Source organism: Canis lupus, chromosome 1 (assembly GCF_003254725.2).
Source record: "Canis lupus dingo isolate Sandy chromosome 1, ASM325472v2, whole genome shotgun sequence".
NCBI classification, from domain to species: Eukaryota; Metazoa; Chordata; class Mammalia; order Carnivora; family Canidae; genus Canis; species Canis lupus.
The window spans coordinates 55,020,794-55,048,776 of NC_064243.1; the positions used below are offsets into that span (position 1 = coordinate 55,020,794).

Consider the following 27,983-nt stretch of genomic DNA (forward strand, 5'->3'; position numbering starts at 1 on the left):
CACCACTTACTTACTGTGTCCCTCCCCAGGGCCCAGAGCGAATTGGGGTGGACACCAGGCCTCTTACATCTCTGACCCCACCCCCCCCCTCAATGGTGATGATAGTGCCTGCAGATTTGGGAAATTAGTCCTGGCATAAGTGAGCAAGTCCGTAACACGACCCACGGTCGTCATGACTCTGAGTATTGTTGGCTCCCTGTTTCAGGAGAAGGCTACACGCACCAACATTAGCGCTCGGTTTAATGCCCAGTTTATTCAATGTAACTTTAAAACTACTTTTTCTTGAGCATTTGAAGATTGGTTCTAATTAGATTAGATTTCCTTAAATAACTAAACATGCATTTATAGATTTAGTGCGGCTGATTCTTTAGAACAAACACCTCACAAGAAAGACAAAATCGGGAGGAGCAAGATGGTGGAAGAGTAGGGTCCCCAAGTCACCTGTCTCCACCAAATTACCTAGAAAACCTTCCAATCATCCTGAAAATCTATGAATTCGGCCTGATAATTAAAGAGAGACCAGCTGGAATGCAACAGTGAGAAGAGTTCGCGCTTCTATCAAGGTAGGAAGACGGGGAAAAAGAAGTAAAGGAACAAAGGCCTCCAAGGGGGAGGGGCCCCGCGAGGAGCCGGGCTGAGGCCGGGGCGAGTGTCCCCAGGACAGGAGAGCCCCGTCCCGGAGGAGCAGGAGCTGCACCGACCTTCCCGGGGGAAAGGGGCTCGCGGGGAGTTGGAGCAGGACCCAGGAGGGCGGGGATGCCCTCGGGCTCCCCGGGACAGTAACAGAGCAACTGCGCCCCGGGAGAGTGCGCCGAGCTCCCTAAGGGCTGCAGCGCGGGCGGCGGGACCCGGAGCAGCTCGGAGGGGCTCGGGCGGCGGCTCCGCGGAGGGGGCTGCGCGGCCCCGGGAGCAGCTCGGAGGGGCTCGGGGGCGGCTCCGGGGCGGCTCCGCGGAGGGGGTTGCACGGCCCGGGAGCGCGAATCCAACAGCGCAGGCTCCGGAGCACAGGGCGCCGGGACACAGCCCAGGATCCGGCCTCCCCCGGGACAGGCAGAGGCCGGGAGGGCCCAGGACAGCGAGGACGCTCCTGCCCCAGCTGAGCAGATCAGCGGCCCCGCCCCGGAGCCTCCAGGCCCTGCAGACCGAGAGCTCCGGAGTTCCTGCGGGGGCTGAATCCAGGTTTCCAGAGCGGCCCGCCACTGGGGCTGTTCCTCCTGCGGCCTCACGGGGTCAACAACCCCCACTGAGCCCTGCACCAGGCAGGGGCACAGCAGCTCCCCCAACTGCTAACACCGGAAAATCAGCACAACAGACCCCTCCCCGAGAACACCAGCTAGACGGACAACTTCCAGGAGAAGCCAAGGGACTTAAAGTACACAGAATCAGAAGATACTCCCCGGTGGTTCTTTTTTTTTGTTGTTGTTGTTTTGTTTTTTTGTTTTGTTTTGATTTTTGATTTGTTTCCTTCCCCCACCCCCTTTTTTTTCTTTCTTTTTCTTTCTCTTTTTCTTCTCTCTTTTTTTTTTCGTTTTTTTTTTCCCTTTTTTTTTCTCTTTCTCTTTTCTTTCCTTCTTTCTTTCCTCTCTTTTTCTCTTATTCCCAATACAACTTGCTTTTGGCCACTCTGCACTGAGCAAAATGACTAGAAGGAAAACCTCACCTCAAAAGAAAGAATCAGAAACAGTCCTCTCTCCCACAGAGTTACAAAATCTGGATTACAATTCAATGTCAGAAAGCCAATTCAGAAGCACTATTATACAGCTACTGGTGGCTCTAGAAAAAAGTATAAAGGACTCAAGAGACTTCATGACTGCAGAATTTAGAGCTAATCAGGCAGAAATTAAAAATCAATTGAATGAGATGCAATCCAAACTAGAAGTCCTAACGATGAGGGTTAACGAGGTGGAAGAACGAGTGAGTGACATAGAAGACAAGTTGATAGCAAAGAGGGAAACTGAGGAAAAAAGAGACAAACAAAAGACCATGAGGATAGATTAAGGGAAATAAACGACAGCCTGAGAAAGAAAAACCTATGTTTAATTGGGGTTCCCGAGGGCGCCGAAAGGGACAGAGGGCCAGAATATGTATTTGAACAAATTCTAGCTGAAAACTTTCCTAACCTGGGAAGGGAAACAGGCATTCAGATCCAGGAAATAGAGAGATCCCCCCCTAAAATCAATAAAAACCGTACAACACCTCGACATTTAATAGTGAAGCTTGCAAATTCCAAAGATAAAGAGAAGATCCTTAAAGCAGCAAGAGACAAGAAATCCCTGACTTTTATGGGGAGGAGTATTAGGGTAACAGCAGACCTCTCCACAGAGACCTGGCAGGCCAGAAAGGGCTGGCAGGATATATTCAGGGTCCTAAATGAGAAGAACATGCAACCAAGAATACTTTATCCAGCAAGGCTCTCATTCAAAATGGAAGGAGAGATAAAGAGCTTCCAAGACAGGCAGGAACTGAAAGAATATGTGACCTCCAAACCAGCTCTGCAAGAAATTTTAAGGGGGACTCTTAAAATTCCCCTTTAAGAAGAAGTTCAGTGGAACAGTCCACAAAAACAAGGACTGAATAGATATCATGATGACACTAAACTCATATCTCTCAATAGTAACTCTGAATGTGAACGGGCTTAATGACCCCATCAAAAGGCGCAGGGTTTCAGACTGGATAAAAAAGCAGGACCCATCTATTTGCTGTCTACAAGAGACTCATTTTAGACAGAAAGACACCTACAGCCTGAAAATAAAAGGTTGGAGAACCATTTACCATTCGAATGGTCCTCAAAAGAAAGCAGGGGTAGCCATCCTTATATCAGATAAACTAAAATTTACCCCAAAGACTGTAGTGAGAGATGAAGAGGGACACTATATCATACTTAAAGGATCTATTCAACAAGAGGACTTAACAATCCTCAATATATATGCCCCGAATGTGGGAGCTGCCAAATATATCAATCAATTATTAACCAAAGTGAAGAAATACTTAGATAATAATACACTTATACTTGGTGACTTCAATCTAGCTCTTTCTATACTCGACAGGTCTTCTAAGCACAACATCTCCAAAGAAACGAGAGCTTTAAATGATACACTGGACCAGATGGATTTCACAGATATCTACAGAACTTTACATCCAAACTCAACTGAATACACATTCTTCTCAAGCGCACATGGAACTTTCTCCAGAATAGACCACATATTGGGTCACAAATCGGGTCTGAACCGATACCAAAAGATTGGGATTGTCCCCTGCATATTCTCAGACCATAATGCCTTGAAATTAGAACTAAATCACAACAAGAAGTTTGGAAGGACCTCAAACACGTGAAGGTTAAGGACCATCCTGCTAAAAGATAAAAGGGTCAACCAGGAAATTAAGGAAGAATTAAAAAGATTCATGGAAACTAATGAGAATGAAGATACAACCGTTCAAAATCTTTGGGATGCAGCAAAAGCAGTCCTAAGGGGGAAATACATCGCAATACAAGCATCCATTCAAAAACTGGAAAGAACTCAAATACAAAAGCTAACCTTACACATAAAGGAGCTAGAGAAAAAACAGCAAATAGATCCTACACCCAAGAGAAGAAGGGAGTTAATACAGATTCGAGCAGAACTCAACGAAATCGAGACCAGAAGAACTGTGGAACAGATCAACAAAACCAGGAGTTGGTTCTTTGAAAGAATTAACAAGATAGATAAACCATTAGCCAGCCTTATTAAAAAGAAGAGAGAGAAGACTCAATAAAATCATGAATGAGAAAGGAGAGATCACTACCAACACCAAGGAAATACAAACGATTTTAAAAACATATTATGAACTGCTATACGCCAATAAATTAGGCAATCTAGAAGAAATGGACGCATTCCTGGAAAGCCACAAACTACCAAAACTGGAACAGGAAGAAATAGAAAACCTGAACAGGCCAATAACCAGGGAGGAAATTGAAGCAGTCATCAAAAACCTCCCAAGACACAAGAGTCCAGGGCCAGATGGCTTCCCAGGGGAATTTTATCAAACGTTTAAAGAAGAAACCATACCTATACTCCTAAAGCTGTTTGGAAAGATAGAAAGAGATGGAGTACTTCCAAATTCGTTCTATGAGGCCAGCATCACCTTAATTCCAAAACCAGACAAAGACCCCACCAAAAAGGAGAATTACAGACCAATATCCCTGATGAACATGGATGCAAAAATTCTCAACAAGATACTGGCCAATAGGATCCAACAGTACATTAAAAAAATTATTCACCATGACCAAGTGGGATTTATCCCTGGGACACAAGGCTGGTTCAACACCCGTAAAACAATCAATGTGATTCATCATATCAGCAAGAGAAAAACCAAGAACCATATGATCCTCTCATTGGATGCAGAGAAAGCATTTGACAAAATACAGCATCCATTCCTGATCAAAACTCTTTAGAGTGTAGGGATAGAGGGAACATTCCTCGACATCTTAAAAGCCATCTATGAAAAGCCCACAGCAAATATCATTCTCAATGGGGAAGCACTGGGAGCCTTTCCCCTAAGATCAGGAACAAGACAGGGATGTCCACTCTCACCACTGCTGTTCAACATAGTACTGGAAGTCCTAGCCTCAGCAATCAGACAACAAAAGGACATTAAAGGCCTTCAAATTGGCAAAGAAGAAGTCAAACTTTCCCTCTTCGCCGATGACATGATACTCTACATAGAAAACCCAAAAGTCTCCACCCCAAGATTGCTAGAACTCATACAGCAATTCGGTAGCGTGGCAGGATACAAAATCAATGCCCAGAAGTCAGTGGCATTTCTATACACTAACAATGAGACCGAAGAAAGAGAAATTAAGGAGTCAATCCCATTTACAATTGCACCCAAAAGCATAAGATACCTAGGAATAAACCTAACCAAAGAGGTAAAGGATCTATACCCTCAAAACTATAGAACACTTCTGAAAGAAACTGAGGAAGACACAAAGAGATGGAAAAACATTCCATGCTCATGGATTGGCAGAATTAATATTGTGAAAATGTCAATGTTACCCAGGGCAATATACACGTTTAATGCAATCCCTATCAAAATACCATGGACTTTCTTCAGAGAGTTAGAACAAATTATTTTAAGATTTGTGTGGAATCAGAAAAGACCCCGAATAGCCAGGGGAATTTTAAAAAAGAAAACCATATCTGGGGGCATCACAATGCCAGATTTCAGGTTGTACTACAAAGCTGTGGTCATCAAGACAGTGTGGTACTGGCACAAAAACAGACACATAGATCAGTGGAACAGAATAGAGAATCCAGAAGTGGACCCTGAACTTTATGGGCAACTAATATTCGATAAAGGAGGAAAGACTATCCATTGGAAGAAAGACAGTCTCTTCAATAAATGGTGCTGGGAAAATTGGACATCCACATGCAGAAGAATGAAACTAGACCACTCTCTTGCACCATACACAAAGATAAACTCAAAATGGATGAAAGATCTAAATGTGAGACAAGATTCCATCAAAATCCTAGAGAAGAACACAGGCAACACCCTTTTTGAACTCGGCCATAGTAACTTCTTGCAAGATACATCCACGAAGGCAAAAGAAACAAAAGCAAAAATGAACTATTGGGACTTCATCAAGATAAGAAGCTTTTGCACAGCAAAGGATACAGTCAACAAAACTCAAAGACAACTACAGAATGGGAGAAGATATTTGCAAATGACATATCAGATAAAGGGCTAGTTTCCAAGATCTATAAAGAACCTCTTAAACTCAACACCAAAGAAACAAACAATCCAATCATGAAATGGACAAAAGACATGAACAGAAATCTCACAGAGGAAGACATAGACATGGCCAACATGCACATGAGAAAATGCTCTGCATCACTTGCCATCAGGGAAATACAAATCAAAACCACAATGAGATACCACCTCACACCAGTGAGAATGGGGAAAATTAACAAGGCAGGAAACAACAAATGTTGGAGGGGATGCGGAGAAAAGGGAACCCTCTTACACTGTTGGTGGGAATGTGAACTGGTGCAGCCACTCTGGAAAACTGTGTGGAGGTTCCTCAAACAGTTAAAAATAGACCTGCCCTACGACCCAGCAATTGCACTGCTGGGGATTTACCCCAAAGGTACAGATGCAGTGAAATGCCGGGACACCTGCACCCCGATGTTTATAGCAGCAATGGCCACGATAGCCAAACTGTGGAAGGAGCCTCGGTGTCCAACGAAAGATGAATGGATAAAGAAGATGTGGTTTATGTATACAATGGAATATTCCTCAGCCATTAGAAATGACAAATACCCACCATTTGCTTCAACGTGGATGGAACTGGAGGGCATTATGCTGAGTGAAGTAAGTCAGTCGGAGAAGGACAAACATTATACGTTCTCATTCATTTGGGGAATATAAATAATAGTGAAAGGGAATATAAGGGAAGGGGGAAGAAATGTGTGGGAAATATCAGAAAGGGAGACAGAACGTAAAGACTGCTAACTCTGGGAAACGAACTAGGGGTGTTGGAAGGGGAGGAGGGCGGGGGGTGGGAGTGAATGGGTGACGGGCACTGGGGGTTATTCTGTATGTTAGTAAATTGAACACCAATAAAAAAAAAAAAAGAAATAGAGCCCCCCCCCCCCAAAAAAAAAAAAGAAAGACAAAATCGAATGAATAATGAGCCTACATTTTGCACGCTCATGCCTCAGGTCTACCCTACAGCCAGGGTTATTTTTTCATTAGTCCATAATTAATTTTCATGCCTTCTTAGAATTATTACTGTATTTTGTATATGTTACTATATTTTATCTTTCTTAAAATTTTTTACTTTTAAAAAAGATTTTATTTACTTGAGAGAGAGAGAGAGAGAGAGAGAGAGAGCTCGGGGTGGGGGAGGGGCAGAGAGCATCTCAAACAGACTCCCTGCTGGGGAGGGAATCCCATGTGGGGCTCGATCCCGAGATCACGACCTGAGCCGAAATCAAGACTCAGATGCTCATCCAACTGAGCCACCCAAGGAGCCACATCATGTTTTAAAATACTATCTCGGGACACCCGGGCAGCTCAGTGGTTGAGCCTCTGCCTTCAGCTTAGATTGTGATCCCAGGGTCCCGGGATGGAGTCCCACCTCAGGCTCCCTGCTTGGAAACTGCTTCTCCCTCTGCCTATGTCTTTGCCTCTCTGTCTGTGTTTCTCATGAATAAATAAATTAAAAATCTTAAAAAAATAAAATACATACATCAAAACAAGTTTTCCTCAGTTTCTGGAGGCTGTGTGCACACATTCATATACACACTGTTGGAATCATCCCTGTTAATCAAGACAAGACTCCACCTGGTGCCTGCCAAAGGTTCTTTTTTTTAATTTTTAAAAAACATTTTATTTATTTATTCAAGAGAGATAGAGCACAAGTTGGGGGGGTGAGCAGAGAGAAGGAGAGAAGCAGACTCCCCCCTGAGCAGAGAGCCCGATGCGGGATTCAATCCCAGGACCCCTGGATCATGACTTGAGTTGAAGGCAGACGCTTCACTGACTGAGCCCCCCAGGTGGCCGTAGGACAGAGGAGTTTTGGAGACAAAAAGCAGAGAGCAGTGCATGGAGCTCTGAATCTGGATGGAACGTGCCTGCTGCCAGTTCTAGAGCTCAGAGCCTGACGGACAACTCTTGTTAAGGTTATGGGTGTACACAGCTCTTCCCAAATACATGTTGTTGTTCTGCTTCACATTGAACAGCCCCTTGATCCACTAGGATGTCTCCCCAAATGCCATGGGCCAAGGGTGTGGGGAAGGGGAACATGTCTGTCCCACTTTCCTGTCTGTGGCCCTGAGCTCCATGCATGCTGTACCACAGGGATGTACACCTGTTCCTCGGGGATGCTCACCTGTCCCTCAGAGATGTTCACCTGTTGCTCAGGAATGCTCACGTGGGCTGTAAGGACGCTCACCTTGGCCATAGGAACACTCACCTGGGATGTAGGGATGCACACCTATTCCTCAGGGATGCTCACCTCTTCCTCAGGGACGCTCACCTCTTCCTCAGGGACATGCACCTGTTCCTCAGGGATACTCACCTGGGCCATAGGGACCCACACAGTCTCACAGGTGTGCAGCCTGCCAACCACCTGGTGCTAATCCTGAACCAGAGAGACTGAAAGTTTGAGGGGAGCCAAGCCGACTGCCTCCTGCCCTACTCGAGCGGAACTTGTCTCTGTTAGATCCCTAATAAGCAGCCGTATTCGCCTGAGTTCTGTTGCTTGGAAGTCAACACTTAGTCTCCTGCTGCTGCTGAAACAAATCTCTACCCTCAGCGGCTTGCAGTTCTGGACGTCCGAATTTTAGTGGTTGGCGGGGCTGCGTCCCGGCTGGGGCTCTCGGGGGCACCTGCTTCCTTCCACCTGCTTCCGCAGCCCGCCTGTCCTTGGCCCGTGGCGCCCTGTCCCCCACCTCCAGAGCCAGTGACGCACAATCGGCCCCTCTCTGACTCTGCCCCTGTTACCACCCCTTCGCCGTGTGAGATGACGCATTCACAGGTCCCCGGGATTAGGATGCAGAGATCTTTGGGGGGCATCGCTGCCAGCTGCAATGCTGCATAAGAGAAGACAATTTAGTGACATTCCATGTGAATGCGTATGACGCCCACATGGAGTATGTATGTATGACATGTATGTATGTATGTATGACAGCATGTATGACAGTCCGGAGTCCTACACAAGTTTCTGATCCAGTGTGGTGAGTATCTGAGACCAAAGATGTCCTAGCTCCGTCACTCACTCGGGGGCCACCTGCCTCTAATGAGCAGCTCTGTGGCTCCTGCCTGATGGCGCTGTGCATGCAGTGACGGGATTTACTGCTGGATGTTTCCTGCCCAGAACCCCGGCCTACTCGTGTCCACTGGGGACACCCATAGGACTGCTGGAAACCCCTCAGCCTGCCATGTAGTCGGCGCTCACCTGAATCTGGGCTTTAGTGACCCTCTGTCACGTGTACCCCTGTGAGGACCCATCTCCCCAGATCAGTGTCCTCTTGCCAATGGCATCCTCCACTGGATGGGCTCCAGGGTTCTTGGGAACAAAAATACTCTCTCTCCTGAGACACCTTCCTTGACATCACGCAGTACATCCGTGACCTGGCAAATCCCCTCCCAAAGCACGTGGCGTGTGTTTCCAGGGCTTGAAAACTAGAAAAGCGTGACCTCCGTACACAGCACCAGGACAACTATTTGAAATGCGATTCCAGCGTATTATTCCCTATTTGGGGTAGGTGGAGTTTTGTAAAAGAGAAACTGACATTGAGGTGTTTGGTTAAATTAAAGGCAAGATGAACGCTGCACTTCTGGTGGGAAGGAGGCGGCTCGCGGTACCCGAGATCCCCAGGGGATCTGCATCTGCGGGTCTGCATCCCTGCGTCAGCGCCGTCCGGCTCTCTGGACGCTGATCAGCAGAGAGACGTACGTAGAAACGTTGGAAAAAAACAAAAGAAAACCTCCTTACAAACCTGAAAAGAGACCCCATCAGGCTTGAGGGTGTCCAGCTTGTGTAGTCTGTGCAGATTTGATAATACAATACTCCCCAAAACCAAACCATCGTCAGTTTTTTAATGAAAATAATATCTTAGTTATTTTAAAGCTCAAATGTCCTATAAATGAATCGTGCGTGCCCTTCATTTAGGGACGCTGCACCGGAGGGGGGTGGGGAGGAGCCCGCTCTTCGTGACCCCGCATCCCTTCCCACTGGCCCGCCAGCCCTCCAGACCTCGGCCCGGGGACGCCCTGGCATCCTGTGCTTGTCAACACGGTGCCATCTGGCTGTGTGGCTTTGGAGCGCGTCTGTGGTTCCGCAAGGAGCGCCGCGGCTGAGCCAGGCGCCCCACCGCCACCCCCGCCCGGTCCCCCCGGGTCTTCTAGCTCAGGGGCAGGGAGGGGCCTAGGAGGGCCTCAGGAAGGCATGTCCACCCCGGCTTAAGGCACTGATGTGCTCTGCACGGCTGCACCTTCCTGGATGCCTGGCCCCGGGCTCCCCGCGCTCTCACTCCCCGGGCTCGGGGGTCTGAGGCGACAAGGGTCCTGAAGCCCAGTGCCCGGCCTCTGGGGGCTGCTGTGGGCCACGTGGCGGGAGCCTGTGCTCTTCCTTCCGTCTGGTCCTGACCGTGGGTGGACCCCAGGCTGACGCTTCTCTTGCCGTCTCCTGCGGCAGGTGCTGCCCAGCATCTGGCGGTCACCGGCAGCCTCGGTTTCCCCACATCCCCCCGTCTGGCCAGCCTTCCCTTTTCATAGGCAAACCCTGCCTGCGGCTGCGAGGACCCCTGACTCTGTGGGCCGTCCCTCCACCCTCTCCTCGAGGACAGTCATCTCCTGCTCCCCAGGGCCTCTGGGGGGACCTGAGGGTGCTCCTGCCCCCCATTCCCAGGATAAGGGATACCCACGGACCTAGGCCAGCCCTGTCATCCCCCTGCTGCTCGGCGTGGGCCAGGGTCTTCCCTGGATTTCTCCAGAAGAGAGAAGGTATTTCTCTCTTTACCCTCTCACCCTAAAATGAGATGTCAGACTGAACCCAAGAGACTCGGGAAAGCAGAATGTAGCTGTAGGAGGGGTGAGCAGGGCAGCGGTGAGCCCAGCAGGGGAGGGGATGGTCCCACAGGGAGCACGGAGGTCCTGCCCTGTCCTGCCGGATCCCGTGATGCCCCTTGGTCCCTCATCTGCCGCTCTCAGGCATTGTCCTATTGCAACGTCACCCCAGAAATTCACTGTAGGGAGACGGTGACGGCGGAGAGTGAGTCCAAAGCTAGCATCTCAGCAGAGGCCTCGGGACGTGGCTGGCGACACGGCCTCCCTTCCTGTCAGGGTCCACCCTGCAGCGAGCTGAGGGGCCTCCCACACGGGGGTCGGGGGCACCAGCACACAGCTTCAAGCTGAACCTGCGAGTCGGATCGACAGACAGGAGGAGCCTTCGAGAAAGGGCAGCTTTTGGAGACGGCGGGCGGGTGGGGGTGTCCCCCTTCCTGCCCGTGTCCCCCTCCCCCTGCAGGCCAACACCCAGGGTTTGCCCCCTTCCTGCCTGTGACCCCTCCCCCTGCACCCCACACCCAGGGGTTTGCATCCATCTTGCCCGTGTCCCCCTCCCCCTGCACACCCACACGCAGGGGTTACCCCTTCCTGCCCGTGTCCACTGCCCCCCTATATGCCCACGAGGGCCCCAGGCTGCAACCTGGCTGTGCCCTACCTGTGGATCGGTTTCATCCCCGTGAGAGGCTGGGCTCAGCCATCTGCCCTTACGTGCTATCTAGCAACTTCCAGCCCAGGGTCCCCGCAGGTGGGAGGACTTGGCAATGGGGGCACCCTCTCCCACAGTGCTTTCCAGCCCAGTGTGACCTCCATGGCACAGGAGCTCACTGCTTACTTCCCCATTCCATCCAGAAGATTCTCATCATGACCTCCCATGCCCCTACGTGTTGGTCTTCCAACCTCGAAGTCCGGGGCAGATGGCATCCCGTTTGGAAATGCAGTAGGAACCTTCACCTTCACCTGCAAGACCTGCTCCCTCGGAGATGCCTCGGAGTCGGAGATCGCTCGTGGCCCAGGCTCCTGTACTTACATTTTCCCAGAGCTTCTTCTCTCCTGGTCCTTTTCTGGGAGGTGAGTCTTGGCTCTTGTGTCCACTTGCACTGCCGGCTCTGTTAGCACCCAGTCTGGAGGATCGGCAATAAACCCCCCAAATCCCCAAAGCTGGGAAACCCCCACCTCCTATTCTTCTTGGGGCCTCTCGTGGGACTGCCTCCTTTCTCCCCTGGGAGACTCTGTGTGCTGTGTTTGTACTGTCCCAGGTGCTCAGGTTCACACGCAGTGAAGGTGCAAGGACATGTACACCCATTCCAATCTCCCAGGAGTGGGAGACCAAGGATCTTTTTTAAAAAAAAAAAAAAAAAAAAAAGAATGACCACATACCTCCTGGAGAAGTCTCTGGACTATGCAGTTTTGACTTTTCTACCCCAGCAAGACTACGTTTGTTTTCCCTCCGTGTCCCTTACACAACTGTGCACCTGCATGCAAACTCAATGCACATACTGTTTCCTTTTGCTTTTGAAGTCGACATTGGCCCATTATAACTTTGGTTTAATTGGCTCACATTCTGCTGTTTGAGAGATACATACTGCCGAGACTGTGCATGTTTGTCCTGCCACATGGTCCACGGCTGTAACACTTCAAATGCTCAAAATTATCTTTCCTTAATAGCACACACCTCACTCATCTCTGCAATGCTCATCCTCCCATCAGAGTCATTAAAACCTGGCTCATGGTGAAGGAGTGAGTACTTGAAGACACGGAGGGGGTGAGAGCTGACCTCTGATTTGCCAGTGGTGGCAGACGCGTGGTTGGTCGTGTTAGAGCGCACCTCAACTTTTGTGGAAAAGAACCTATTCTTTCTCTGCCAAATACTATAAAGTAGAAACCTGAAATACAAGATCAGAATGGTCTTGCTGCTCTTTGATTCCTACTTGACTCCTTTAAATCTTTCCTGGAACGAGTCTGGGAACACATAAATGTACTTACGCATGAAACCAGGCAATGAACAAAATATGCATTACAGCCTCATGCCAAACCTAATGGATTTTTTTATCCTCTTTTTTTCTGAACCATTCAGATCAAGCAATAGGATTTTGTTAGCCATTCAGGGGAGCCTGCAGGTGGCATCAGAGCCCGTAATCATATGCTGGCAACAACAGCAATGACTTTCTTATGTTCTCTTTCTATGGCTGCATCACCCTCCCTGTATCCTGCGTCCCCAGACTCAATGATTTCTTCTTGTCTATCTTAAATTTGTTTTGCTTTAGCCTTTTTTTATTGTGGTAAAATAAGCATAACGTGAAACATGCCATTAGTGACATTTGGCACATTCACACCGTTGTGCAGCCATCACCAGAACATTTTTGTCTTCTGAAAGGAAACCCCTTACCCACTCGCTGTCACTCCCCTGCCCCCCACCCCGGGCCTTGCAACCACCAATCTGTGTTCTGTGTCTGTTGATTTGCCAAGTCCGGACATTGTCTGTATATGGGATCCTACAACATGTGGCCTCTTGTGTCTGGCTTTTTTTTTTCTTTACTCCGCATAATATTTTCAGGTAAATGCTGCAGCTTTTATGTCTAAGGACTCTTCAGTACTTGCTTATGTGGCAGGAGTGGTGGGGACGCAGCTGGATCTGGAAAGTTCTGAGATCCCATGCTGGGATGGGAACCTATCAGTGAGGGGGGTCAGCCAACAGGGGGCCACTTTTTAAATATGGTTGATGGCTGCCCCCAGTGGGAAGCTGTGTGGTACAGTGTCTGAGTTAGGGCCCAGGACCTATGAATGACAGAGTCATTTGGGTATTTTGGGGGAGATTTTCAGCAATTGGCCTCACCTCAGATGACTGATCATGAAGTTGAGAAAAATAATTTTCAACAAAAAATGGCGTATTAAAAAACAAATTTTTTTTTTGGCTGGGTACAGTATACTTTATTGATGGTACATGACAAGGTAGGGCTCCCCAAGCCCCTCCCCTTCCTCGGGGTCTAGGATGTAAATTGGAGGTCAAGAGATTCTCAGTGTGTTGGGGGATTAAGTTGGGGCAGGGACTCCCCAGCAGCTGAGGGCCTCTCTCTTCCTCTTGTTCTTGCTGGGCCTGGTGGTCCAGGAGGCTCTTACTCCTTGGAGGCCATGTGGACCATGAGGTCCACCACCTGGTTGCTGTAGCTGAATTCATTGTCATACCAGGAAATGAGCTTGACAAAGTGGTCATTGAGGGCAATGCCAGCCCCGGCGTTGAAGGTGGAAGAGTTGAAGTCACAGGAGACAACCTGGTCCTCAGTGTAGCCCAGGATGCTCTTGAGGGGGCCCTCTGATGCCTGCTTCACTACCTTCTTGATGTCGTCATATTTGGCAGCTTTCTCCAGGCAGCAGGTCAGATCCACAACTGACACATTGGGGGTGGGGACACGGAAGGCCATGCCAGTGAGCTTCCCGTTCAGCTCAGGGATGACCTTGCCCACAGCCTTGGCGGCGCCAGTGGAAGCAGGGATGATGTTCTGGGCAGCCCCTCGGCCGCCACGCCACAGCTTCCCAGAAGGGCCATCCACGGTCTTCTGGGTGGCAGTGATGGCATGGACGGTGGTCATGAGGCCCTCCATGATGCCGAAGTGGTCATGGATGACTTTGGTGGTGCAGGAGGCATTGCTGACAATCTTGAGGGAGTTGTCATACTTCTCGTGGTTCACGCCCATCACAAACATGGGGGCATCAGCAGAAGGAGCAGAGATGATGACCCTCTTGGCCCCACCCTTCAAGTGAGCCCCAGCCTTCTCCATGGTGGTGAAGACCCCAGTGGACTCCACAACATACTCAGCACCAGCATCACCCCATTTGATGTTGGCGGGATCTCGCTCCTGGAAGATGGAGATGGACTTCCCCGTATGACAAGTTTCCCGTTCTCAGCCTTGACTGTGCCGTGGAATTTGCCGTGGGTAGAATCATACTGGAACACGTACACCATGTAGTTGAGATCAATGAAGAGGTCATTGATGGCGACAATATCCACTTTGCCAGAGTTAAAAGCAGCCCTGGTGACCATGCGCCCAATACGGCCAAATCCGTTCACTCCGACCTTCACCATCGTGTCTCGGGGACGCGGCCGGCACAGCACCAGACAATGTGGCTGTCTGTCAAACGGGGAGGAGCAGAGAGCCAAAAACCAAAAAGTTAACCTTTGGCCTTTTTGGTAGTGTTTTCACCTAAGAATCCTGAAAAGACTGTTCTAATAATCTTTTCTCATGTTTAAATAAGTGTACAGTATAATTGTAATATAAAGGATTTCTGAGCGCAGGCAACAGGCTGGGTGGTGTTCTCCCAAAAATCGGAGGAAATTAGCCAATCATATCATATAATTTAATCACCACCTGAATGTGTTCTGCTTTGCAGAATCGTTATATTTACATACACACCCCATCAGGTCCCAGTGACGTGGTCAGAGTGCTGGATGCAGAGGTCAGGGGCTGAGCTGTTGCTGTCTCTGGCGAAGGAATCCCTGGTTTTCCCCAGACCCTGTCACCTTTTTGTTTCCATTTCCAACATGTGGGAATGTTGCTTATTCTTTAGTTTCTGGAGCTTTTGAATTATCCTTCTGACATTCAGTCCATTCCTAGAAGCTCCAAACGTAGCTTCATTGAAGGGAAAAATGAGAACAAAGTTCCCTGCCTGGAGACCCGGCACTTTGCCGTTGTCCAAGGGGACGCACGGGGAGATGCTGGTCTTGTCCGCGCGTGACTGAATGAGTGACATGAATGGAATGATCTTCTTGTGGGGCGAGCGTCTGCCCTTTAGCTTTGGCTTGGTTTTGGGGGCTTCTCTTGTTGACAGAAGTAGGTCTTTCTTCCTGCTAGTCATTTCCCTAGGCTGGGAGGCATGCTTATTTTCAGGGCATATTTTTATAGCCTTCTTTACAGCAGATTCGTCCTTAAATGTTCTACTCGTGAACTGTAAGAGGGACTCACAGGGAAGAGCACTGCAAACCTTGTTGAATCTGCCCACATCCAGCTTCGTGAGGGAGACGCTGTGGCTCCCCTTTGCACCATCACGACATCCCGTCCTCTCGTTTCTCAGACCCTGCAAGTAAATCAGTTCAATGGTGTCATGGATAAGTTTCCTCTTTACCGATATGTCCGCTGAACAATCTATGGACAGGGCAGGGCTGAAGTTGACCTCTAGAAGCCATGGTTTCAAGTTGTCATCAATCAAAATATCAAACCCAAAGAGCTCAAAGCAGTTGGCTGCAAAGGGGACCAAGGGTGCGATGGCGAGCACCGTGAGAATAACCACCTGGGTGATTTTCTGCCACAAAAGCAGGTCATCCACATCCCAGCTGCGAAGGTAAGAGAAGAACCTGCTGAGGGTCCACTTGCAACCGTGACCGATCACTTCTTTGATTTTCTCATACGAGACCCCGGATTTATTGATGCTGCTGTTGGTCAAATGGGCATAGTTGTTCTGCAAATTACTGAGGTCAAACTTTTCCGTGGCAAACCGCACTAACCCTTCCTGATAGATATAAATGGTCAAAGGCTTAAAGCCGGTGACACAAACGTAGATGCGGAGGTCACATTTATATCTGCCCACAAGGAGGGGGTTGCAGATATATTTCTGTACTATATATGTATCGTCAAAGAGTAAGCCTTTAATGTCGCTGAAAATGATGATCCCCCTCCGATGAGAAAGTTCGGCAGGCTTGCAAATCCAGTAGCTGTGCTTGGCACCCAGCACGTGCTTCTCCCTAAAGTACTCGGCCACGAACTTATTGTAGTCGTTGGGCATGATGAATGTCAGTGGGATGAACTCGTACAGCGGCGTGCCGTACATCCTCTTCATGTGCTTCAGGTGTCTGGCCAGGTGGTCCTGCCTGGTGAGCTGGGTGGTGCCTGGGTGGTGGTTCAGCCGCTGCCACGGCTTAACGTTGATGTGCTCGGTCATCCGGAAAGACGACGTCCTCCAGTACAGGTTCCAGTCTTCCACGTTCTGCTCTCCTTTATCAAATTTGTCCCACCCACGCTCCAGCAGGACACTCTGCACCACTTCTGGCGTGGTGTCGTCCACATGAAACACTGGTGGCTTCAGGATGGGCCCTGGAGGTCTGTCTTCCACCATCAGATAAGGCTCGCTTTTCTAAAAATTGATGATCACAAAAGCGTTAGCAGGTGGGTGGGGAGATCACAATCTCAAGGAGCTTTCACATAAAAGAGTCCATGTCCCATGGCCAGCTGTTTGGTCTGTGCCTTCCCTCACATCATACGGTCTCCCTGGATACCCACATTTCCACTACGCCTGCGAAAACTGACCTACCCCTCCCTGCACATTCCGTCTCTCCAGAGCTACCTGCCCATTTATTCCTTTTAGTGACATGTTCAAAGTGTTGGCAGTCACACCGTTGATGCTGCTGAGGGCCGCTCTGCTCTGTGCCTGGAGATGCAATGAATCCTGTTGGCCTAAAACCCGAACATTCTTTAGAAAAAGCAAATGTCACATTTTGCATTATTTTGAATTTTAACATGGAAAAAAGTGTGAGATGCTGGCATTACATGATTAGCAGGTGTCCCTTGGCCTGAGAGGCTCAAGGAGCTTAGACCAGACACCTATGATGACCACCAGCCCCTGCCTTGCATCCCCAGGGTCAGAGACTGGGTTCTCTCAAACACATGCTAACTTGCAAGAAAAAAATAGGAAAAATTTGAGTTTTAAAAAACTCATTTTGTAAAAACAATGATTATGTCAAGATCATGCCTCACATTTTGCAAGATACATCAAAAGTGCACACTCAACAATTTTCCGAAATTTCAAAGGAAGAAAATAAGACCGTTTTTGAGAAAATCAAAACTGATGATGAGGCATGATGTTTTGTTATGACCTAGGGGGAAAAAAAAGTCTTAAGTCTTGGGTGGGTGGGGGGTGTCCATATTCTGAAGTCCTAAAACAACAAGCTCATCAAAAATTCCAAGTTCAGGCAATTTCGACTTGTTTCTTTGACAACATTAGGATTGTTCATGCATAATTTATCATCTAAGGAGGCAAACATAACTTACTTGGTGGAAATTATGCAGTGTTTGAGAGATTTTGACAGATGCTAAAGGAGTAAACTTTGACGTGTACTGTATGTTCAGTGAAGTCAGTCTGACCAGAGAGAAGGTGGGTGGGAGGGAGGCCGGAAGGGAGAGAAATCCTGCTTGCTCACCCTTTTTTTTCCAGATTTGAAACTGAGAAGAGTCAAGGAGTGAAGCAGACACCTTGTTCCCAGCGACTTTGTTTCCGAATCTGAAGCCAACCGTAGAGAACAGCTGGCCTCTGGTCCTGAGGCTGCTAACAGGCTGGGGCGGTGGCTCCGAAACAATGTCCAAAAGAGCTGTGAACACAAGCAGCGTCAACATGCCTTGCCGGTGCTGTTACTGCTTGGACCAGGAGGAGCGCACAGAGTTTGTAAATGCGGCACGGCTATGAAGAAATCCAATCTTGGCGATCCACAGCAATGTTTGCAAACCATGTTCAATGACACTAATAGGTATTTTAGCAGAATGTGTGTGCGCACACACATGTGAGGGGTGGAGAGGAGGAAGATCCGGAGTCACAAATAATTATGGAAGCTGGATGAGACACAGTGGAAAGTGTTTTTACTCTTTCCAGCTCCAAGAAATATGCCATCTTTCCTCCCAAGCTTATTCGATCATGAAGCCCTCTTAAGATTGCTGTTATATCAGCTACCATTTCACAAAAGCGGAGTGGGAAATACTGAGTCAGGCAAACCAAACTGATTATTGTCCAATTTCTGGCAGTCTCCACCCTCCCAGCCCTGGAGGCTATCAAGAACAGTGTGGCATTGTGGTTGGAGCCTTGTTTTGTGGGGAATCAGCACTTGGTGGCTAAGAGCCTGGCCTCTTTCCCACCCCGCAGGTCAGTGGACAAGAACAGATCTGAGATGCAGCTCTCGAGGCCGGTCTGCAAACCCGGGTTCCCCCACCAATCAGTCAACCTCTGAGAGGTGGTGTTATAGAGTTGGTTTAATGAGAATTCGGGTACTTTGTAGGGCTGCTTATGCAATGCACCCACTGGATCCCATTTCAGCTAAGTATCTGTCTTCCTGTTAAAATTTCATGGAGAAATCAAATGCATCACTAAGAGTTTTTTCTGGGGCAGCCCTGGTGGCTCAGCGGTTTAACGCCGCCTTCAGCTCAGGGTGTGGTCCTGGAGACCCAGGATTGAGTCCCACTTCAGGCTCCCTGCATGGAGCCTGCTTCTCCCTCTGCTTGTGTCTCTGCCTCTCTCTATGTCTCTCTATGTCTCTGTCTCTGTCTGTCTCTCTCTCTCTGTGTCTCTCATAAATAAATAAAATCTTTTAAAAAAAAGAGTTTTTCTGCTCAATAAAAGTTCTTCTGGAGCTGCTGACATTTCTCCATCCTGCCTCTTTCAGACTCACGGATGCTGACAACAGCAAGTAGTTCTGACTGATTAAGAAAAGCCTGTGGGACGGGGAGGAGGCACAGGGATGAAAAACGGGTCAGGGATAAATTCGGAAGCCCTCCCTGGGAGAGCGTCAGGACCGGGTCTTTGGCGAGAAGAGGCCATCACGGGGGAGGCAACATGGGTGGTGGCTGAGTGAAGAGGAGCCAGCAGAGGACCCTCCAGGATGAGGCTTGGTGTCCAGGCTCCTTCCCGGTATTCCGTGGTGCACATGCCAGCTCCAGGGCTTTGGCCTCCGGTAGGTCGGAAGGAGGAGGTGCTGACTTCAAGGTGAGTGAGGATGTTTTCACTCTAGGTGAGACAGCGATGGTTGGGGGCAAAGCCACCTGCCCGAGGAGACTCGGACAAAACCTGTGGCACATGCTCTTGGGGCCTGGAGCCACAGGGCCTCGGCTCCTTTCTGGAGCGGGCCTCATGAGCTGACCATCACACCATGGTTGCATCTAGAAGAGATGGCTTTCCTCGTGGGTAAAAGTGAAGCTATCCACGGAGGTTTTCATAATAACCCATTTTCTTCCTGGCCTGAGCTGAGGGAAAGGAAGTCCTCATCTGTAGGAGGGAGGAAGGTGACGAGGTGACACTGCTCATGGCCACGGCAGGACCAGCCTTGGGAAGCTCCAGCTCCAGCTGTGGCCATGTGGTCCATGGATGTAGGAGCACCTGCGAGATGCACGTGTCCTTTCCCTGTGTTATGGTGTCCAGAGGTTGGCCTCCTGCTGCTGAAGGAGGAGGTGAAGGGGGAGAAGAAGGTGGAGGTGAGGGGGGAGGAGCATCGAACTCCAGCAGAGGGTTGGAGGTGTCTCCTCCATGGGGTGACACCACTAAGGCTGTTTGTGTAGGCGGGTGGTGGCTCCCGCTGTCACCGTTCCCTCATGTATTTTTGTATACAATTAAATACCCCGTGACCTTAAGAGGAGGGGCAAATCGCTGCAAGGCACAGGGCCTGGGGGTTGAGGAGGGAAGCAGGGAGGCCCTGCAGAGGAGGTGAGAAACACCCAAGACCAGGCCAGGGAGCAGGAGCTTCAGAGGTGCCAAGAGTGATCAGGGCCTGGAGGTGGGGCTTCGGGTCACAGGGCGGGGGCCACAGGATGGGGGTCACAGGGCAGGGGCGACCGTGTGTCCTGCAGGGAAGCGGCATCTCGAGCCTCTGCCATTGTAAGGGGAGGAGGCTTTGTATTTCATTACATGCGTCCGACCGTCTGTCCTGGCCTTGACAACCGGCCTGTTTACACCAAGGAGCCGTTGCCCTGGGACCAGCAGGGAGGTGGGGTCCCTGGCACCCAGTCCGCACACCTGCGCTCCACGCACACCTGCGGTGAATGTGCTCCAGCCCGGGTTGTGTGGGCTCTGCATGTCTGCGCTCAGGCCAGGAGGTCGGGGTGCTGTCGCTGTAGGTGCCCCCACCCTGGGGTCTCTGGCTAGGTCTCTACAGGGCCCTGCTCGCTGCCCCTTCCTGGTGTGGAAATGGCCACACGCCTGCCTCATCCAGCAGAGTAGGAGGTCATGAGGTCAGGGCCGTCTTTAGTGTCTTTCTGCATCGGCTGCCCTGTTTGCAGAACAGCTGAACGAGCCAGCAAACCAGGCAGCGTCGGGGCAGGGGGAGCATGGGGGTGACATTTTTTTCCTATAAAATTACAGGAATGCAAGCCGTCGTGGATTCCTCCTCCTTTTCAGCCGAGGGTAAATAATCCGAGTACAGACAGGTAGAGGATTCCTACTCTATTGCTCATTTCTGCCTCAGATTTCTTCTCCCTTTTTATAACATTATAACATCCCACGTATCTATAGGTCAGGAGCCAAGAGGTTTATGGCTAACTTACGTTTCTCTGTCTCGAACCCAAAATTCAGTGGAAAATTCTATTCCCAACTAAAATCGACATCACCAAATCTGACATTTTAGTGAATAAGCACTAGATCTTTCCACCTTCTGAGTGTTTAAGTCAGTAACTATGTGTTTAAACGGGTATTTGGACTTGAAAACTGTGACATACAAGCTGTATGGGCAGGAAATTGAAATGACTGTTATTATAATGAAATTAATTAAAGATACAAATAACTCATATAATAACAGCGGTGCTGGGTATTTTATTTGCACAGGCAGGGAGCCCTGGCTGTTTCCCAAAGGCATCCATTTATATTAATTGATGCTTGTAATAAATAATTAAAATATTAAGTTTGGTTCACTGTACTGATATTTAAAAGGCGAAGTAATGTACAATTCGGTGTAAATATCATATACAAACACACACATATGACATGAAAATTTAATATGAAATTGTTAAATATTTAAAAATATTTGCCATTTGTCCAGGGCTGGAGTGGAGGCCCTTGGCAACACGATTGCTGCAGCTCTAAACCTGAACACAGGTGGGACTGCTGGTCAGAAGGGCTCTCCTTACCCTGAAAAGAAGCCACTTAACATTGTCTCCCAACTTGAAAACACTTTATTTGGAATACAGTTCTCCTCCGCCCTGGGCAGTCACGCAGACATATCACGATTGGCCCAGAAATATATCAAAGTAATAATAATTACTAATAATACGTACACCCTGCCAGTTCACCGCAGAGAAATTGTTACCTCTGTACAGTCATGTTGGTAGAGTCATGCTCTCCCGCCTGCCGCTCCGGACGCACTCTCCGGTGGGAAGCTGTGTTCCAGGTGTGGCCCCAAGGAGGGGCCTTGTGACGTGGGCACAGCCTTGGCAGGTGCACAGCCATAGATCTACAGACGCAGGAAACGGCGCGTCTGTCAATGAGGCTTGATGGATAAAGAACCCCTGTGTGGCATTCCAAGGTTAAGGTCAGGCTCCATGTAGAAACTTCCAGAAGGAAACCAGAACATCCTGAGCCAGTCTCCGAAGGGGGAAGGGTCCCCCGGCCCACAGGACGAAGTCCACATGCTTTAGGAGAGGGACAGCCTGTGACTGGGAACGTGGCTGGAACATTCCTAGGGTGCAAGCCCTCGTCTGGATGGAAAACATCAACACGCATTGCGACAGAACCACCATCTGACGACTCCGTGTGTGAAGCAGGAACAAGAAAAGGCCCAGCGAAGCTGGTGATGTGCAACTGGAGACGCACAACTCAGGGCAAGCCACGTTCTTGGCTCTTCCTCGGCTGGACCTGGGCCGATTTCACCAGAGCATCAGCAGCATCGGAGGAGCAGCAGCTACCCGGCTCTTAGAAGCCGCACATCCAAACGTATGACTGGGTCATTACTATAATCCTGGGGCTTTGTGGTCTCCTGGGTGTGGCTCAGCCTTGGTCACAGGGTCACACAGTCCCAGCCCACGGAGGGAGAGGTTTCTCTTCCCCTGACCTCAAGGACGTCCCTGGGTATGCGGGGCCCCACAGGAGGGACATCAGCTGCATTTAACGTTGCCATCGCTACAGGACCAGGGAGCCCTGAGAACGCCCCTGCGGGCCCCCAGCTTCTCCGGAGGACTGGTTCCCACGGATGCTAGCTCCCGGCACCTGTACACCCACCAAAGTGCTAATTCTCCCATCTTCTCCCTTGCAACCTGGGACCTCAAGATACAACCAGAGCCTATTCTCTCTGCGTGCACTATCTTTTCACGCATTGACTGCTTTGCGGGACCAACAGCCCCAGTGGCTGCCTTTGGACCGGGACCCCGCAGCAGTGCTAGGCCCTGCAATCGAGCACCATGCATGGCTGTCATCATTGGATGGAGGCAGGAAATATTCCGAGGTCAGGGAGAAGGATATTCCTTCTCAGGTGACCCTAAAATTTGACACTGCAAGAGCAAACACAGATCCCACTGATGCAGAGAACCAGTTTCTTTAAGAGCATCAGTCCACGGGTTCCCCCAGGGTGTCTGTTTACATCGTACACATACGTAGGATGAAAGAATGAACACCTCTCATGTTGCCATAAAAGGGTCTCGGTCTTTCAGAACCTTAACAATTAATTTCAACAGCATCTTCCCTGCTCTCACTTGGGATTACTGGGGACTTGCTATATGCAGCCTGTGTGTCCTTGTGTCCCACGTGAAAATGTGGTTTTGTTAACTTTTTTGTTAACTTGTTTACCATCCATGGTCTAGCCTTCAGCCATACTGTAAACATCTAGAAACGTCCGCCGTCCTGCTGGGTGTAAGTGCTGCCCATGAGACTGACACTTCACACTCCTCAGTGAGGTGACTTTCAAATTTAGAAGTGGTTCACACATTTTTATTGACTAGCAAACAGCAGTGGCTGTGGGCTCCCAGGGAGGCGAAGCCAGGTGGTGGAGGAGGGACTGTCCTCTGCAACCATTTTTTTTTTTTTTTTTGGAAATACATTACTATTACCTTAAACTCAGAACAATTTTTACTTATTCTAAGTCGATGCCCCTGAACTATTTTTTGCATTAATAATAGGTTGTAATTGATGATTAAAGCCATCAGTTCCCTGGGGGCAAAGGCCACATCTGATGACACCTTGCACCCAGAGTCCCAAGCGTCACATCCATCTGCAACAAGCCCTGATGGAACAGAACTGACTCAGAGTAAAAATGTCCATTGTCCCAGGACTTGCAGAGCTGAGCCTGTCCCTTTGTAAACTGCACATAGGAAGGCAATGTCCTGTGGTGATTTTTTTATTTCCTACTGGAAAGCCTTCAAAATATCCTGTCTATGTCTGAAGGCCACACTTCCTAGCATGGCATTCAAGGCCTTCCCCCGAGTCCTCAGCCTCTGTTCAGCTGAAACCCCATCCCAGCCCTGACTTCCAGCTCCACACATGTCCCACACCAGGCCCCTGCTGTGGCCTCCGTGCATCCCTACTTCATGTCCCCCGCTCCCCTCCCCTGGGGCCCACGCCCTTCACACTCACCTTAGTGAAGGCTGCTCCCCTTACATTGCAGCCATCTGCATTCCAGGACATGTCTTGCTCTGCTCCAAAGCCTTAGCGTCCATTAGATCTTGGAAAACTCAGGCTGCTCAGGATGTTTGGCTTGACCCCTCCCACCCACTCCCTATGGGATGCCACAGAGTGCCCTCCTCCTGCCCACCTGTCACACAATGGGCTGGCCCTGCCCTTCCTATTGCTGTGGCCTTGCACACAGTAGGCACTCTATGTGTTTCCTGGACTGAAAGTGTGTTGAAGCCACACAACCCAGCCAGGGACTGAGTGCTATTCCCCTGGAGTCACACGGAATCTGGAGCGCAGGGGCCCCGCCGGTCAAAGCGCACGGTGGCTGGTCCTGGCGGCCCTGGCCCCCTGTGCTTTCGCAGACGGGTGGGTCTGGGGATGGAGGCCCACACTGCGGCCCCGTCCACTGCTGGGCGTGATGTCCATGCACTTGTCCCTGAGCCCGGCTCGGTGTGAGGAAGGCAGGCCCTGCTTCCAAGGGGGTCTGTGGTCTGCCTTCAGCCACTGCAGAGCCCAGGGGCAGAGCTGGAAGCGCCAGTGCTGGTGGCTCAGTGATGCAAGCCTGCTCTCCTCACAAAGGGGGCACATCACCTCAGGAACTCAGGGTCTGAGGGCTTCAGAAGCCCATGGGAGGTGGACCCGGGCTTGTCTGTGTCTCGTCTATCTTCCTCTCAAGGGTTTTCTTCCTTCTGTGGGGACCACACTCAGCCCGGAGCTCAGGGGCCCCATCAGCTGCAAACCTGAGGATGCAGGGCAGCGAGAAGATGCAGGTGGGCTCCCCTGGGGACTGCCTGGGATCTCCTCGTGCTTTTCCCTGGTGGGATCTCAAAATAAGTCATTTCCACAGAAAAACAGGTGAGTTTCCAAAATGAATCTTTATTGTTCCTTTAAGCCAGTGTACCCCTGGGATCCCAGTCGGCCCCGTCCTTCCCTCGAGGCTGTGCGCTGCCCCCACACCCGCATTCTGTCCCCTGGGACCTGCTCGCCCCACCTGTGGACTTTAGGACGACACCAAGAGAATCCGCCCAGGATTTCTGCGTAGAGGCACCTCTACGTGGGATCTTTGTACTTGACTCACTCAGGCTCCGGCATCTTACTACTCTGTTGATTAATGTTTAATGTTTCAATGCCAAGTATTTAATTACAGACACTGTTACACCCTTGCAGGACCAATAAATTCCTTCACGTGATATATAAAACTGCTCAACACAACAGCCGGAGACGTGGGCTACGCCGTGCCAGGCGCAGGGAAACACCACAGATTTCCTAATTAGCAAACCAAGAATAAAAGTAATTCATTGTCTGCAGCCTACCAGGCATTTTTCTTTTTTGGTTTGACGTGTTCAGTCGTTGTTAATTATTTACTGTTACCCTGCAGCCATATGTGCCGGGAAATAATATAAAAACAGAATGATGGAGCCCATCCCCCAGCTGTCTTCACGAGCGTCAACGACGGTGGCGTTGGCTGTGATTTCAAGTGATGCACAGACGCAGGGTTGGCAATCCAGATGCAAGTTAGGATTTCTAGGCCGAAATCATCTAGTTTAGAGAGCTACAAATTCTGAATTCGTTCATTCGTTTAAAATTGTCCCCTTCAGTTCGAGATGTTTACGTCAGCTTGCAAGATTACTGGTAACTCAAGCAGTAAAATGATGCGGGGCGCACTTACCAGATGAAACATGTTGGCTTCGTCCAAAACAAACACCGTGAGCAAACTCATTTCCCCAAACTATGTCTTTTCCACATTCTTCCCCTGGGTGGTGTCTCTGAATTTCTCACTGGGCTCAATTCTCCCTTGGATGGTGTTGCAGTGGGATCCTGTACCCCTCTGACACGGAAGGCCTAAGGGAAGCTGAGAGCCTCCTAGTGGCTGACCACATGGACTTTGGGCCTTGGGGTCAGAGAAGGGAGCCAGAGGAGCACCCCATCCCCGCTGGGACCACTTGCACTATTTCCCGGGGTTGGGGCTTGCTATCTGAGGCTCTGGGACCTCAGCAGTGTGCGCTGTTCATGGTGTCAATGGAGTCTCACCTTCAGGTGCAAGTGTTCCTTGCACCAGGACACACTCAGCTCCTCTGATAAGATCTAGAATAAGCTGAGTTCATTATGATGTTTAAATCTAGAACTTTGGCAGAGTCCAAGGAAACATTGAACCAATAAGTAGACTTTTCCCTTTCTTTAATACCTCAGTCCTATCCACCAAGTGAGCACCGAAACTCATCCCCCATGTGATTGATGGAGAAAGAATCTTTCCATCTTTCAAGCCCAAGGTAGAACGATGTGAAAAAGAGCATGATCAACGGGAACCTGGAAATCTTCCCCGCCCCTGCAGATCTTCCCAAGCAGGGACCAAGCTCTTGACACTTTCCGATTAAGATTCCCTGGAAGCTACTACCCCTAGCACAGCACCTGGTTCAGTAGTAAGATGGTGAATATTTACTGAGAATGGACTTTCATCGGTTGCTATGATCACTTCAGTACTTCTTGAAGGACGTTTACAAACATGATCCTTTTACAATCAAATGGAATCAAGAGAGAAATACATATAGTTAGGTATAACAAAGAATCCATGGTTTGGAAGTTGTTGCCCTCAGAGGAAGTGATAGAATTGATCCCCATGGGGCTCCATGCAGCAGGTGTTCTGTTTCCTGCTGTGGGTGTTGGTTATATGGTTGTATCCAGTTTGTGAAATTTTATCAAGCTGTACTTGTATAATTGTACATTTCCTGTCTTTATTTTAAAATTCAACAGAAAGTTCTGCAAAAATTAAGTGCATCTATCTTAGTTGAAGAATAACATCTGGAGTCCCTCAGCAGCTACGCTTTTTAGTAGAAAAACAACCGGGAGTTAAGAAATCAAGTTCTGTCCCATTTCTTTAACTAATCGGCTCTGTGACCCAGATGAGTCTTTAACCTTGGTGATTATTCCTGCGTTTCTCATCATTATCACCTAAGGAATTTGAACTAGAATAAACTTAATGCCCAACATTTCAGCTGCGTCACAATCCTCGGCCCCCACATCAGTCTCTAGCTGCTGCTTCGCTTCCGGAGAGAGTCTCAGGAAAGGACTGGAGATCCCCCCACCCATCTTCACTTCTCTCCTCTGGTTGAGCCACTTGGTTCAGGCCTTCATCTGAGCTGCTCTGGCCACAGACACAGGTGACGTTGTTTTGCCAAACCAGCGATCTGTTTCCCACCACCATCTGATCACATCCCCCAGCAGTGGACACCAAAGCTGACCTGTCGTTGAGACACTGTCACTAATGGGCTCTCCTGTGTCACTCTTTCAGGGGTCCTTGTTTGTCCCACTGGTCATTTTCTTCCTGGCTCTTCCCCTTTGCCCTGACCTCTAAAGTCGGAAGGTGCAGGGCTTTGCTTTTCAGGCCCCCTCACCCCGTCAGTCTCCTTCCGAGCCATGATTTTAACAGCCTCTCTATGGTGCTGACATCCCCGTTTCTCTCCCTCCCTAGACATCCCCAGATTCCAGCCCCAGATGTCCCACTGCCACTCACCAGAGCCACCTGGATGTCTGAGAACATTAGACCTCACATACCAACACCAGGCTCTTGATTTCTGCTCCAGGAACCTGCTCCTCTGGCAGGCTCCTCAGTGTAAGTAAGTGGCCACTTGGCCTTTCTGATTCTTCGGTGATTAAAACTTGGGGACCTTTCCTTCTGCCTCAGCATATCTCATAGACCCTGCCTTGCAAGCACATCCCCCATCTGAGCCCTCCACACCTTTTCCACTCACAGCTCTGGAAGCCTCCCGGCTACCAGCTGCTGTCCTTTCTTGCTCAAAAGATTCAACAACTTCCTAGTTCAATGGCTTTTAATTCTTTGTCTTTTTTTTTGTATATATATATTTTTTTATTGGCATTCAATTTGCCAAGACATAGTATAACAATTCTTTGCCAACAGCCAGAGTGAGCCTTTTAAAATTAAGGCATATTGAGACACTTGGGTGCCTGGAGGTTGAGCATCTGCCTTCAGCTCAGGTCCTGATCCCGGGGTCCTGGGATCAAGTCCTGGATCAGGATCCCTGCAGGAAGACTTTCTCCCTCTGCCTGTGTCTCTGCCTCTCTCTATGTTGTCTCTC

General features: G+C 49.5%; 1 protein-coding gene, 1 long non-coding RNA gene and 1 pseudogene across 4 annotated transcripts; 1 reads left to right on the forward strand and 2 right to left on the reverse strand.

The window, feature by feature from the left end:
- Window positions 1-13,487: 13,487 nt before the first annotated feature.
- Window positions 13,488-14,756, reverse strand: LOC112644432 (glyceraldehyde-3-phosphate dehydrogenase-like; annotated as a pseudogene).
- Window positions 14,757-14,937: 181 nt separating this feature from the next.
- Window positions 14,938-24,518, reverse strand: TTLL2 (tubulin tyrosine ligase like 2). Of its 3 annotated transcripts, none has more exons than XM_049114428.1 (2): window positions 23,851-24,518; window positions 14,938-16,674 (listed from the first exon to the last, which is right to left on the reverse strand). In XM_049114428.1, the coding sequence occupies exons 1-2, from the start codon at window positions 23,899-23,901 to the stop codon at window positions 15,064-15,066; spliced, it is 1,662 nt and encodes a 553-aa protein (XP_048970385.1). In that variant the 5' UTR covers window positions 23,902-24,518; the 3' UTR covers window positions 14,938-15,063. The 3 variants fall into 3 exon arrangements, 1 of the variants encoding a protein (XP_048970385.1); XR_007413094.1 differs by lacking the exon at window positions 14,938-16,674 and adding an exon at window positions 21,337-22,140; XR_007413095.1 differs by lacking the exon at window positions 14,938-16,674 and adding an exon at window positions 21,337-22,349.
- On the forward strand, window positions 24,124-27,980 carry LOC112644434 (uncharacterized). The gene is made up of 4 exons (XR_003126380.3): window positions 24,124-24,744; window positions 25,057-27,047; window positions 27,359-27,499; window positions 27,806-27,980. It is a non-coding gene; the product is annotated as an uncharacterized LOC112644434 (long non-coding RNA).
- The last annotated feature ends 3 nt before the right edge of the window (window positions 27,981-27,983 follow it).

Coding starts and splice junctions, on each gene's coding strand:
- TTLL2 (XM_049114428.1), bottom strand. CDS start 23,901: ATGTCCTGGAATGCAGATGGCTGCAATGTAAGGGGAGCAGCCTTCACT. Junction 16,675..23,850: donor GGGGAGCAGCCTTCACTAAG/GTGAGTGTGAAG, acceptor ATCAATTTTTAG/AAAAGCGAGCCTTATCTGAT.